Source organism: Aspergillus novofumigatus (assembly GCF_002847465.1).
Source record: "Aspergillus novofumigatus IBT 16806 chromosome Unknown P174scaffold_4, whole genome shotgun sequence".
Classification (NCBI taxonomy): Eukaryota; Fungi; Ascomycota; class Eurotiomycetes; order Eurotiales; family Aspergillaceae; genus Aspergillus; species Aspergillus novofumigatus.
In genome coordinates this window covers 1,119,275-1,133,519 of record NW_020194277.1, presented here as the reverse complement: position 1 = coordinate 1,133,519, position 14,245 = coordinate 1,119,275, and the positions used below count along the sequence as shown (strand labels likewise).

The 14,245-nt window shown below is 55.5% G+C and overlaps 4 protein-coding genes across 4 annotated transcripts; 3 read left to right on the top strand and 1 right to left on the bottom strand.

Moving 5' to 3' along the window:
• Positions 1-602: 602 nt before the first annotated feature.
• P174DRAFT_163935 (uncharacterized protein) lies at positions 603-4,136 on the top strand. Its single transcript, XM_024821210.1, has 3 exons — positions 603-1,023; positions 1,085-1,669; positions 1,749-4,136. The coding sequence occupies exons 2-3, from the start codon at positions 1,097-1,099 to the stop codon at positions 3,870-3,872; spliced, it is 2,697 nt and encodes an 898-aa protein (XP_024682474.1). The 5' UTR covers positions 603-1,023; positions 1,085-1,096; the 3' UTR covers positions 3,873-4,136.
• A 5,034-nt stretch (positions 4,137-9,170) lies between these two features.
• P174DRAFT_430856 (putative pyridine nucleotide-disulfide oxidoreductase) lies at positions 9,171-10,813 on the top strand (the record flags this gene model as incomplete). Its single annotated transcript, XM_024825661.1, has 2 exons — positions 9,171-10,109; positions 10,157-10,813. The coding sequence occupies 2 exons, from the start codon at positions 9,171-9,173 to the stop codon at positions 10,811-10,813; spliced, it is 1,596 nt and encodes a 531-aa protein (XP_024682473.1).
• Positions 10,814-10,988: 175 nt separating this feature from the next.
• Positions 10,989-12,944, top strand: P174DRAFT_388812 (putative general amidase). The gene is made up of 3 exons (XM_024823422.1): positions 10,989-11,308; positions 11,374-12,676; positions 12,729-12,944. Exons 1-3 carry the CDS (start codon positions 11,018-11,020, stop codon positions 12,884-12,886), a joined length of 1,752 nt encoding a protein of 583 aa, XP_024682472.1. The 5' UTR covers positions 10,989-11,017; the 3' UTR covers positions 12,887-12,944.
• P174DRAFT_441148 (oxidoreductase, short-chain dehydrogenase/reductase family) lies at positions 12,855-14,127 on the bottom strand. Its single transcript, XM_024827240.1, is given in 4 exon segments — positions 12,855-13,334; positions 13,376-13,380; positions 13,394-13,709; positions 13,759-14,127. 4 exon segments carry the CDS (start codon positions 13,872-13,874, stop codon positions 12,926-12,928), a joined length of 846 nt encoding a protein of 281 aa, XP_024682471.1. The 5' UTR covers positions 13,875-14,127; the 3' UTR covers positions 12,855-12,925.
• Between the last annotated feature and the right edge of the window lie 118 nt (positions 14,128-14,245).

Genomic DNA, 14,245 nt, shown 5'->3' with positions numbered 1-14,245 from the left:
TCAAACAAATAGAAAGAAAATGAACAGCTTTACTGACCATGTGGAAATCAATGCTGGAGATATTCTCAGCCATGCTCGAGTATTTCAGAAGACAAACGGGATCAGATGAGACGAGATCGGAGTCGTCTGGTGATACTGAGGGCTGTACAGTGTACCCGGAACAGCTCATCAGGAGGCGGGGGCACCAACATAAATCACATTGACTGCTTAAATAATGGTCGTTGTCGATAACTCACTGTTTTCAGACACAGCCTCTCCTGATCTCCATCAAAACTATCCAATACTAGACATGTTAGTCAATCATAATCCCCGTAGAGCCGAGAAACCAAGAGATTCCCCACCCGCAGTCACTAGCTAACTAGAGCTAGAGACCTGCAGTAGTCCAGTACAGCCATGATCCATCAAAGAGAAGATTATTAAGTAGAAAAAAATGAAGTAGATAAAAGAAAAAGAAAATAGTATTTTTTGACAGCATAAAACAATGATGAAATCTTTAAATCCGAAGCTCAAGGGTCTCAAAAAAGAATGAGAAATCAAAATTGTTTCCTCTCCCCTCCTCTCATCGCTCCTCTCAACTTACTCACTCGCTGCTGCTGTACAACTTCGCGAGAGTCAAGTCAATTATCAATGCTCTCCATACTCCACTCTATACCAGCTTAGTGCCATACATTCGTCATATCACTCCTTGGACTTCCGAAAACCTTGAGCAGAACCAAGGTACTACTTGGATCAATCAGAGCCTTGGCCAGGCAGAGTTGGCAAGTAGTAACAGGTAAGTCTAAGTACTGATCATTCCTCCTCTGATCCCCTCCTGCCGATCACATTCCCCAAGACACACGCGCCAGAGACAACCACTCTCTCTGTCGCTCTCCTCCTCTACCTGACTCGTCCCTCGTTTCTTCCACTTTCCTAAACCGTCTTTTTGTATGGTTTAGTCCATTCTCTTCGCATAGTTCGCGATCGAGTCTTACCTCATCTTTCTGTTGTGTCTTGCCTTCTCTTTTTTTGTGATTATCTTTCGAAGTACATCCACTCGCCCGCTGCTGTCGACTCTCCAACTTACCAATTGCTTTATTTTGTACAGCGAACCCCTAAGATGTTGTCAGCTCCTGTAAGATCGGCCAAGCGCATATCGTCGCTCTTTTCATTGGGGTCAAACAAAGATGGTTCTCTCTCCTCATCACCAAACTCTCCGAGCTTCCCGAAGCACTCTCCCGACCAATACCCGCAGGATGTACAGCAACGACCACGGAGCAGCTCCCGCCCCGCGCGATTAGTATCCAATCCTCAGTCCGACTATTCAGATACCCGGAGCATCAGAACGACAGCTCCCATCGATCAATTCGACTTGGATGAGCCTCTGCCTCCGCCTCCGTCACTCCTGGCCGTGAACCAGGATCTTGCCAATAGTGCCAACAATTCCCCCGATGGCAGACCGCAGAGCAGAGGCAGACCCTCCAGCGCTGGGGGATTATTCGTTCCCGGAACTGGACCAGATTCGCGCCCGGGGACCCCTTCAAAACGACGGAGCTGGATCCCGGGACGAGCGCGAGCGAGCTCTGTAGATGCGAGACCTCAGAATACAAATACTCATATGCCGAGTGCTTGGATCGCCGGGTTGGATCAGAAGATCCTATATGATATGGGCCCTTTGATCCGGGGCGAACAGGTATGCCGCTTGTCTGTTCCTACTCTTCGTCCACCGAGATTTTGGGCTCAAGTCCACTAATTTCTACGTGCTACCATAGGTTCCGGAATTGTGGAATGAAAACGGTGACACTTACGTCTACCTGTTCCCGCAAAACACTGGACGGTCACCCTCGTTCAAAGTCCATTCAACCATTTTCGCTGAATCACCGTCCCTCACATTCCTTGCCCGGGGCACAGACCTGAACAGAGTGAACGCCTTGGAGCAACAAGCGCGCTCCATGTCATTGAGTAGTCCTATGACCAGTCCCGCCTCACCTCCCCTGACTCCTCAGGACGGATACGCCGACAATGATAATGACAGTACCGGCAGTAGGCGGATGGCCTTTGTGGATGATGAGGGATTGGACGAGTTCCAAGAGCTTCATCTATACCTTCCAATACCGCTAAACTGCGATGTGTCCAGTCCCGACAGTCGAATCTCGCCAGAGGACACTGAGACACTCGTTTTATTCCGCAATCTCTTCGCCTTCCTCCTTGGCCAATCCCTGATCGCTACTCCCCGGTCACCCACGCTCTTCTCGATCTTCATGGATGTGGCCAGTCTACTGTCTCGCTTCGAGTTCAGCAACTTTGACGGAACGAATTTCGGCGAAACGGCCACCAGCAGCTTCAGCAACTACTGCGACGAACTGCAACTTGACGATGTCCGGAAAAGCCGAGAAAAGACCATTGAGGCCATCGTTCTGGGAGAACGTCTGCGCTTCTTTCCCCTGTATCTCGAGGGCTTCGTCCACGGTGTCGGTAAGCTGGACGAGCTGAAGCAGCTGCGGAGCCCCAAGTTCAGCCTCATCAGCCCCGTCACACAAAAACGGATGGAACGTGGCTTTATCGACCTGGATACGCGCCTTCGAGTCTTGCATAGCAAGTTGAACGAGTTTGATTTCCCTTCGGTGTTCTCCGGTGTGGCCAACTCGACCACGTCCGCGGAAAGCAAGGTCGTTCGATTCAAGCTGTGGAAGGCGGCATTTATGGAGTTCAGACGGTTTACCATGCACTACTACCGACAAAAGTACGGCTCATGGCCACCAAAGGCCCGGTCGAAGAAGAATCAATTCGAAGAGAGCGGCCTCAACCGCCAGGTCTTGAAGGACCTGTACGACGACTTTGCCAATCTGTACGACATGCTGGTCGATCGGACAGCCCTGACCACCCGAACCGTGGATATGGCGGCCCTGGAGACGGCCGGGTCCGAAGACGCGCAGGAAGTCATGATCCGTGCCCTCCGCCAGGTGTTGAGTGAGTACGACCGCGCCACGCCGCCGGTTCAGCCACCCATCCCATTCGACGTTCCCCAGTTCCCGTCATTGGACTCGCTGCAGCTGAAGGCTGTGGACCCCAAGAAGGAGGCCAAGCGAAGGGCCAAGAAATTGAAAGACTCGGACATCAATGCCGTGCTCATGGGCTCGTACACGCGGGAGAGTATGCGGCCAACCCCCTTCATCGAAGCGTTTATGCAATTCGAACGGCGCTGTGCGCACGGCAAGAATGTTGAAGATCTCATCGATCTCCGCTGCGGTCAGTGGATCTTCCTCTACTGTGTGATCCAAGCTCTACCGTTGCTCGTCGTGGATGTACAGGATGTCAAGTACACCGAAGGCGTGGAGTATCTTCTGTGCATCGCACCCCGCGGTGGTGCACCCTGGATCCACAACGATGGCAAGACAGCACGTAGCTGGTTTGGTGTTGCTGGCGGAGCTGGGGTTGTCAGCCTGCCTTCGGACGTCGTGGTCAACGGCGTCGAGGGTATCTACCGCCGCAGTCATTGCTGGCAGGTGGCGGAGCAATGGGCAGAGAAGGACGCCATTTTGGGACCTCCGACCATCGATGACCCCTATGACAACGAATCCTCGCTGTCTTCCCCCTACCCGGGACAGCCATCGTCGGGCGGTTCGTCCACTGAGCAACCCCAGCAACCGGCACAACTCCTGACTCCCAACGGTCTCACTCCACCACCGCCTCCGGTGATTCCTCGCGCCAGCTCACCCGCTGCGCGAGCTCGAACCGAGCACCGCCATTCCATTTATCCGGGTCTCGAGGCCCTCCCATTGCCCGCTGGAGTTGCGCCCGTTGATCCACCAGCGAGGCCCATCAGCCGGTTCAACCCCAACATGAGCTTCGACGATATTCTGAAGCAGGTTCCCAACCAAAGAGCGAAGAAATGAGAACCCTAATAATCCGTGTACAGAGTCCAGGAGAGAACGCCTCCTATGCCATTGTTTCTGTTTCTGGAGCATTGAATTATTCACTTCATCTGATCTGCATTACTACTTGTCCGATTCCCATATCACCTTGTCCAGTCCGCATTCCCCCTTCATTTACTGCTTTATTCCATTTCTGTTTTGTCTCTTTATTATTGTTCATTAATCATTCATGGAGTGCACACATTTTACAAGGACCAAAGGGATGGGCCGGCGCAATATAAGACTGGGAATTCAACCAAATTTCGACGCGAACTTCGCTCAAGAAGAAGAATGCCTAATATCATAAACAATTGAATGGGGGTTGATAGGTTTGGCCCGGTCTCTTATACTGGTCCTATACTTGTCCTCGGTTTTTGCGTCCTCTTTCGGGTCCTCTATTTTTTCTTTTCCAACTTGTCAACTTGTGGAAATCACTTTCTAGAGCGACCGGGGCCGACCACCTGGTTTGATGTTATTTAAGAAGAGACGGATAGAGATAATATGCCCTGATGGGCAATAATGTAATTGAGCAACCTTTGGTCTTGTGCGGAGATTTGATCTACCTGCTATCGTTGCCCCGACATCTCCTATATTTCAGACCATCAACAATCGGAACTTGCTCGCTTTCTATTTTATTGAATCAGGTCTTAAATACCGGTGTTCAGATCTCTTCTCCATCGTACAATTACTGAAACACAGCTTGAACCCCGAGATATGCTCAGAGCACAAATGATCAGTAACTCAGATCAGTAACTCAAATCAGCAGTCGAAATCACCGACAAGCCATCCCATTTTATCCTATCGTCCTTACTATTCCTATTTCTCCTGCAACGTCTGGTCTATCTTGCATCTCCTTAATCTACTGACCTACTCTTGTCGATCAGATAATCACGATAACAGGTATCAAGAGTCCAGACCCGTGTGGCTGCACTGGTCGCAGCCCGCGGCTGATCATGACCCGACCAGCTGCAGCTAAAATGTGTCCGGCGATTCTTTAATTTATCGACCTCGTACCGCGCGGACTTGGGGCTGAGTTCGGATTTTAATCTCGTTTCAGCCCCTGGTGTGCTCTGATTCCAAAATTTTTCACCTGTTTCCTCCGCGAGCTCTTTTTTTCTTCCCGTTCGACCGGGCTGGATTACTCCGTACAGCTACTAAATACTCCATACAAAGCTTGTCATCAAGTGACTGGTTACGATACGCAGATTGATCGATTTATGATGAGCTAGGAAAGGAATTGAGACAGCACCATGTCACGGTCGCGCTCCAGCATCGCTAGCGACAGCCACGACCGGCTCGAACCCCGCCTGCTCCGCGCCGTCGAGCACGACGACCTAGAAAGGCTCCGGCAGATCGTGCACCTGGCCCGCGAAAATGGGCAGTTCAGCGAGAATTTCCTGCGCGTGGGCCTCATGCGCAGCTGCGAGCGCGGATCCATCGCCGCGACGCAGTACCTACTCAGTCTCGGCGCGAAGACCGAGGTCCCGAGCAACCGTGTCGCGCCGCTGCTGCGCGCCGTCGAGCACAACCATGTCCGGATCGTGCAGCTGTTACTGGATTACGGGGCGTCGACGGAGACGGCGGATAAGAAAGGGCGGACGGCGCTGATGACGGCTGCGTGGAGGAACCACTGGCATGTCTTGCAGGTGTTGATATCGCGCGGGGCGGACGTCAATGCGAGGGATCTGCGGAAGAGGAATGTCTTGCATAATCTGGCGGCGGATAAGCAGTGCGATTGGGGCGAAGATGTGATTGAGCTTCTGCTGGGGACGGGGTGTGCGCTTGACGGGGCGGATGGGAGGGATGAGCTGGGCCGGACGCCGCTGCACTGGGCGTGTGCGACGGGTAAACTGCGCATCGCGGAGCTGCTGCTGACACGACGGCGGGGCCCGATCGCGGATGTGAATGCCGTCGAGCTGAGGAACAAGACGTCGCTGCATATTGCGGCGGCGCATGACAGGGAGGATATCGTGCAGCTGCTGCTCAAGCACGGAGCGGACATTGAAGCGCGGAGCGATGGTGGTTGGACGCCGCTGCACAATGCCTGCGACAAGGGCACGGTGGTGATCGTGCGATTGCTACTGCAGGCTGGGGCCAAGATCAACGCGCAGTTGTTGAACGGGGTCACGCCGCTGCATCTGGCCGCGCAGGCCGGTCACCGCGAGGTCGTTGAGTGCCTGCTCGAGCGACCGGACCTGAAACGCCGTGTTAGGGACAACTTCGGGAGCACCCCGTTCCTCCGGGCGGCGCAGTTCAAGCGGAAGGACATCGTGCTGCTCCTGGCGCCATTCAACAATATTGATGCGCTATCGGCGGACGCGCGGGGTGCATGCGAGGCCTTTGACGCGACGGTGGTTGACTTTGGTAACTTTCACAACGAGAATAGGGTCCAGAAGACGTCCGTGTTTAACCTGTTGTATGGGCGGGACGCAGAAAATCCACGCAAGCAAGCGTTCCGAACTATCCCAGCGGACAGCAAAGCGACGGATTTTCGCTGGATCCATCTGCCCGCGAACAACATGGCCTGGGTGGAGGCGTTGCTCACCAAGTCGTTTATTGAAGAAGGGGCTCACGACGTGGAGAGCTTCAAGGGGCTGGAGCGGTCGTTCAATTACCAGCACCGTGGCCAGCGGACGACGCACTCCAATTTTATGCGCCCCCTATGCTTGCAGAGTCAACGAGCACGACCTTTCCGCGAGGATGAGCGGCCCAAGGAAAGTGTAGAGTCGGAATTGCCCACAATCGTTGTCAATGGAAACGACGACCATTCAAAGACCAGGAAGTCAAAGGTCCAGGGGATGAAGCTTGAGCGGACGGATTCGCTTGATGATGGGTTCAGCAGCTCGCAGGGCAAAAAGGGCAAAGGGACAGCTAAACGGGGCAAGTCTGGGTCCTCGCCTAATAAGAGCGACACGAAGGGTAGTAAGCATTCATCGGCCCAGGATGAAAAGCGTCGAGCGCCCCTGTCACTCTGCAAAGACCACTCCCTTGTCCCGGCCTGCAATGTGTGCGTGTTCATGCCTTATTTGCATTTTGAGACAGCCGAGCGCCAGCAGAAGATGCAAGAGGCTATCCAACGAGCCGAAACACTCAGCTTCCAAAGCCCGGGGATCTCGCGATCGTCTACGAGGGACGAAATGCTCATCAGCGCGCATCTGGCCTCGTCGACGACGTCGCTCCATGTGCGAAGAACTCTGGACCAATTCTTCTATCCGAACATCGATACGCAGGGTCGCGATCAGGACCAGGTGATCTACCGCTACCAGACCAAAGGGCAGGGCCGCGACCGGTTCCGGTCGGATCCCAAGATTTTCATGGTAGACCAGCTGTGGATGTGGATCCTGGGGACGAACCTCATTGTCACGAGCTTTGCGCAGCGGTGGGACCAGCCGAAGAACGACCCGCTCAACGTCTTGGACGGCATTATTGAGGATATCAACTCCAAGACACGGGAACCGGTGCGGTCCGTCTACGACCTGGCGATGATCATCACCAACCGCTGCTCGGGGGTATTCGACCGGCACCGCATGGGAGACGAGGAATACCAGTTCCTGGACATGTTCGAGGCGTCGATCGGGGTCGCGACGGACCGTGAGACGCTGCTGTTCAACATGTTTAACCGCGCCTCCGCGCAAGCATCGGACTGGCTCAAGAACCACCGCAAGCTGAGCCGATTTGCGCGCAACGCAGACGATGCAAAAGGGAAACAGTTCGCGGAGGAGGAAGACGAGCAGCCGCTGTTCGTGGACAACCTTCTCGACATCGGGCAGGAGACGGATCTCCTGGCGGAAGCCAAGGACATCCGCGACGAGCTCAACATGATCCGCACGGTGCTGCAGCACCAGCAGCACATTCTGGATGACTTCCAGGAGGTGATCTGCGAGATCTACCACGGCCAGCACCGGTCGCAGTACGAGGTCAAGAAGCGGTTCAAGGAGCAGCAGCGCACGATCGACATGCACCTCAAGGACATCGAGCGGATGGACAAGCAGGCCGAGCGCATCTACTCGTCCATTACCGACCTGCTCGACCTGAAGCAGAAACACGCCAACGCGTTTGAGGCCCGGTTCGCGCGCGACCAGGCGGCGGGCACCGCCCGCCAGGGGAAGACGATCATGGTGTTTACGATTGTCACCATCATCTTCCTCCCGCTGTCGTTCATCACGTCCATTTTCACCATCAACATCAAGGAGTTCCCCAAGGGCCCGGACGGCGTCGAGGAGCTGCATCTGTCTTATGTGGCCAAGTATACGTTTGGCATAGGCTTTGGTATCTCCATCCCGTTGATTCTGCTGGCGCTGTCGGTCGACGATATCGGCGATGTCTTCCAGGAAGCGATGCGACACATGCGACGGTGGATGTCGCATCGGCAGAACCGAGACAATGAGCTGGACGAGGCCACCATCGAGATGGAGAAGATTATCAGCATGAGCAAGTCGCGCCGGAGCATGGACACGCGCTATGCAGGGAGTCTTTTGCCTGTTTCGACTCGGGGGAGTCGTCCAGCTTGATTCCAATTAACTATTGGCACGACTAATGATTATGAGATATGACTATACTTACTATCTATCTGATAGATTAATAATTACTGCATTTTCCCTACGATCATTGGGATATGCCGCTAGAGAATACGCGCGACGAATTCACATGAGAATCTGTCCTTTCCCTTCGTCCTTGGTCAATCTAATAGTCTAGCACTCAGTCAGACACCGCAGAGATGAATCTGAGTCCGACGAATTCCATGTGCTTACGACGACTGAAGAGAATCAGATCTCCGTCCTCTTCCGCAGCACCTCGGACTATCCACAGAGGAACCCCTACTCTCAAAAAGATTCTCTTTATCCGATATATTAATAGATGAAATATCGTTCTTGTGATCCTCACCAGAAATACTAGCCTGGATCCTCCGATGCGCAGTGTCGGCACGGGTGGAACCGGCACCTACTGCCGCTCTGTGGAGGTGCGGACTGCGCACTGTGACTGAGACCTCCGCTGCAGCGCATCAATACAGTTACAGTGAGTGTTGCTCGGTGAGAGAAAAGAGGTCTATCTCATCGATTTTCACGGGGATATACTGGAATTTGGCTTGACTCAAGGATCCGCGTTCTTCCACGTTCCAATGAATTTGGCGTGGGCATGTGAGGTCATCATTTGTTCAGACCCGGATTTTCACCGTGGGAGTCGACTGCGTAAATAAAAGCTACTTGCATAAATAAAATGACAAAGAATCCAGGCAGTCATAATAATGCTAGCTAGAATTGCAATTGTTTGTCCAGCAGTATGAAGCCCGCGCCATCTTCCGTTCTGCAGGGGAGCAGACGACATACACCATGGATGCTAGTGCTACAGCGAAGGAAATCAATAGGAGCTAGGAGGCTAGCAACACAAGTCGAACACTCGACGGCCTTCCCTGACGACAAACAAAGACACCAAGGCAAAGAGCGGGTCGTCATCCTGGGCTCCGGCTGGGGGGGCTACAGTCTCTCGCGGCGGCTCTCGCCGAGCAAATTCGCACCGCTGATCATCTCCCCGCGGTCGTACTTTGTCTTCACGCCGCTGCTTACCGATGCAGCCGGGGGCTCGCTCGATTTCTCGAATATCGTCGAGCCGGTCCGGGATTGCAGGGCGCGGGTGGATTTCATCCAGGCGGCGGCGCGCGCGGTGGACTTCGACCGGAAGACAATCCTCTGCGAGGCGACGGTCGTCAAGAGCGGGGTGACGGAGTCGCCGCGGACGGACGAGGCGGGAGGTGTCGTCAGCACGATGGCCAAACGACGGTGGGAGGCGGGCGAGACGTTCACACTCCCCTACGACAAGCTGGTCATCGCGGTGGGGACGGTCACCAAGACGTTTAATACCCCGGGGGTGCGCGAGAACGCGCTCTTCTTCAAGGATATCGGGGACGCGCGGCGGGTAAGGCGGCGGGTGCGCGAGTGCTTCGAGCTGGCGGTGCTGCCGACGACGGCGCCGGAGATGAGGAAATGGCTGCTGCATTTTGCGATTGTTGGGGCCGGGCCGACGGGGACGGAGCTGGCGGCGTCGCTGCGGGATTTCATCTATCGCGATCTTATGCGGCTGTATCCCAACCTGGCGGGGATCCCGCGCATCACGCTGTACGATGTTGCGCCGACGGTGTTGTCGATGTTTGATGAGCGGCTGGCGGCGTATGCGATGGAGACGATGAAGAAGGAGGGGATCACGATCAAGACGTCACATCATGTGGCGGGGTTGCGGTGGGGGAGCCAGGCGCAAAACCGCCGTACGAGATGGACCCCAAGCGGTGTCTGACGCTGACTACCAAGGAGGAGGGGGAGGTGGGCGTGGGCATGTGCGTGTGGGCGACGGGGAATAAGATGAACGAGTTCATTCGCAACTCGTTGGAGGAGGTGGATGTCTTTCCCTCTGCCTCGGCGGTGGCCAAGGGCGGGAAGATCCAGGAAGAGAATTCCTCCTGGAAGGTCAAGAAAGGCCCCAACGGCGCCCTGCTCGTCGACGGCCGGCTACGCGTGCAGCTGGCCAGTGACAACAACGGACAGACAGCCATCCTCCGCGACGTCTTCGCACTCGGCGACAACGCCATGCCTGAGACCGGGGCGCCCCCGGCGACGGCGCAGGCGACCTTTCAGGAAGCCAAGTGGCTGGCGGCGCGGTTGAACGCGGACGATATCGAGCAGGCACCGCCGTTCTCGTTCCGTAACATGGGCACTCTGGCGTATATTGGCGATGCGAGGGCGCTGATGCAGCTGCCGCACGAGGACGGCAAGCGATACAAGTATCTCCCGCATGGATTGACAGGGCGCATGGCGTGGCTGGTGTGGAACTCGGCGTATCTGACGATGAGTATTAGCTGGCGGAATCGGCTGCGGGTGGCGTTTCGGTGGTTGTTGAACAATTTGTTTGGACGGGATGTATCTAGATATTGATCTAGCTAGTATTTAGACTTGTCACCCTTGTCATACTACTTTTCCGGTCTCTCTCTATCAAAGACTTAAAGCCGTCCAGCCGAGGCAAAATCTCTCCCCGCATTCTCCGCACCGCACTAACACTAAATACAAAAGAAAAGATCCACACAACAACTTCAGATGCTTGACAACTACACTTAACTATATAAAATTGTATGACCAAAAATGGCCTACGCAACCATCTCCCAGCGTAAACTGGCCGAATTAGACGCCAAAATCCCCTCCGAATGGAGACTATCCGACTCGCAGATCCCCCCCGGGATGCTCTCGCCCGCGGAATCCATCACCAACGTCAAGCAATACGGCCGGGTCAACGTGATGGACATCCCTCGAACCTGCGGGCTACTCTCTGCTCGCGAGCTCGAAATCACGGAAAACTATGACGTCCGCAAATTGCTGCGCGCCATGGCCGACAAACGCCTCTCAGCCGAGCAGGTCACCACCGCTTTCTGCAAGGTATGCACGTCCCTCTCTCTCTCTCTCTCTCTCTTTTTAGACACGAGACTTAACGTTAGTCTTAGAGAGCAGCCATTGCGCACCAACTCACCCGCTGCATCACCGAGCCTCTCTTCGACCGCGCCGTCCAGCGCGCGCGCGAGCTCGACGCCTACCTCCACCGCACCGGCCGCCCCATCGGGCCCTTACACGGCCTCCCCGTCTCCGTCAAGGACAGCTTCCACATCAAAGACATCGACTCGAGCATCGGCATCGCAGCACTCGTCGCCCGCCCCGCAGCGGAAGACGCACCCCTGATCCAACTCCTCACCGCCCTGGGCGCCATCGTCCTGACCAAAACCAACGTCCCGCAAACAATGGGCGCCCTCGACAGCGCCAACTTCGTCTTCGGCCGCACGCTGAACCCGCTGAACCGCGCGCTCTCGGCTGGCGGCTCCTCCGGCGGCGAGGGCGTGCTGGTCGCGATGCGCGGGTGCATGGTTGGTTTCGGCACGGATATCGGCGGGAGTATCCGTGTCCCGGCGATGTGTACGGGTGTGTACGGCTTCAAGCCGAGTGTGGGGCGGGTGCCCTTTGGCGGGCAGGAGGGCGGGCAGGTTCCTGGTAAGGGGCGGATCGCGCTGCAGGCTGTTGCGGGCCCGATTGCGCGGTCGGTCAGTGATCTGGGGGCTGTGATGGCGGAGATTGTGCCGAGGGCGGAGTTGTTCGGGGAGGATTGTATTCCGGGTCTGTGGGGTGGGGAGTTCCCCCGTTCTGGGCTGAGGAGGAAGGTGACAATCGGGGTGTTGAGGTCTGATGGGGTCGTGCAGCCGCTTCCGCCTGTGGCCAGGGTGCTGGATGAGGTGGCGCAGATGCTGCGCCGGACGCAGGGCGTCGAGGTGGTTGAGATCCCCGTTCTGCCGGCGCTGTCCAAGTGCCAGGGTCTCGCGGGCCGGCTGATGGGTGTGGACGATGGGTCGACGATGCTGGATTTGCTGGAGAGCACGGGGGAGCCGTTGATTCCGTGGCTGCAGGGCCGGGTGAAGCGCGGCAAGGCGCTGAGTGTGGTGCAGCTGGCGCAGCTGCAGGCGCAGCGGTCTGCGGTTGAAAAGGAGCTGTTGGGGATGTGGATGCGCGATGGCGGTGGCGATGGCGACGGCGACAGGCTGGCGGGCCGGCAGGTCGACGCCATCATCCTCCCGGTTGCGCCGCATCCCGTCCCGGAGATTGATCGGTATAATGCCGTGGGATATATGTCGTCGTTTGTGCTGCTGGATTACCCGGCGGGTGTCATCCCCGTGCGGAAGTTCCGCGAGGCGGACCTGGAGCTGGGCAAGGAGATGACGGCGCCGGTGCTGGGGAGCTGGGACAAGGCGAATCGGCTGCTGTGTAAGTCCACCTTCTTCTTGCCCCGAGAATTTTTCACTGATCTTATATCTAGGGAACGAGAAAACGGTGGATCGACGAGTATACCTCGACTCTCCCCTGAGCATTCAGGTCGTAACGCCCAAGCAGCACGACTACGAACTCTACCGGGCCATGGAGATTATTGACCGAGCGGTGCGGGCAGAGGAGCACAAGACAGTTGCCAAGCTGTAGCGATGTAGTTTGTATATAATCATAATCTACAGACAAGTTTTATAGTCGTCCCTTCAGTACGGCTCCTCCATCAGTCACAATGACAGCCCCATTCAAATGACTGGCTGCACGGCTGGACAAGAACACCACCAGTCCAGCAATATCCTCCGGTCTGCCTAGTCGCCGGTTGGGCGAGTGCTCCTCCATCTGCTTGATGCCTCCCTGCATCTCAATCAACCCATTGGCCATCTTGGACGGGTAGAAGCCAGGGGCTATCGCATTGCACAGGATGCCCCGGGGACCCAGCTCAACCGCCAGGTTCTTGGCCAGATGAATCACAGCCGCTTTGGAGGCAGAGTAGGCAAAGGTGGCATTCTCGCCGAGGGAACCGACCCCGATGCCGGCGACGGAGCCGGTGACGATGACGCGCGAGGGCGAGTCGCGAGTTGCTTTGACCGTGAGTAGGGGGCAAACCTATCCATGGCTCAGTTTAAGTTGACAATTATATACCCAAAAAGGGGGAACCTACTTCTGCACCAAATAAAACACACTCTTCACGTTCAGATCCATCACCTTGGAAAAGGCAGGCTCGGGATACTTTTCGAACCGCTCGCCCCAGGTAGCGCCCGCGTTTGCAAAGAGAATATCAACATGATCGGTTGTCTTCTTGACCTCGGCGACAAGTCGGTCCAGGTCGTCCATGCGCGCGTTGTCGGCGGGGACAGCAATGGCTACCGCGCCGGGGCGTTTATTGGGGAGGGCATTCAGTGCGGCAACGGCCTCGTCGCAGGCTTTGGCTTTACGGGAGGTGATGTAGACCTTTGAGCAGCCCGCTTGGAGGAGGCTTGACGCTGTCAGATGCATCTCAATGGTTTTGAATCAGGTAGACATACCCACTGGCCGCATGGAGACCGAGGCCTCTTGAACCGCCGGTGACAACAGCGACTTTGCCATCGAGGGAGAAGATAGAGTCAAAGTTATCGAGACGGACTTGTTCTTCGGCGGACATCTTGATTTAGACGGGTAATAGATAGATAGTGATGCTTGGATCAGTAGTAAATGTATTGAGACAAGAGCTCTCCATGTTTATAGCAGTGACCCCAACTTCCCCACGTTTGGAGTCTTTGGACCGACTGGCCGAGGTTCGGACCGTTCGGCAGAGGAAGGATTATTTGATCAGGGGGAGGGACATGATTGGTAGAGACTGTGTGAAGTAACTTCAAGAGTAAACAAAATGAATTGAATGAATTCAATGAATTGAAGATGAATGAAAATGAATTGAGGACATTGAGGCTGTTGATGGATATTAGCAGATTACTGACAGACTGTCTGGGTTGAGGCAGCGAGAGGTCATCCTCAGGCATCAACCATCAGCCTTAG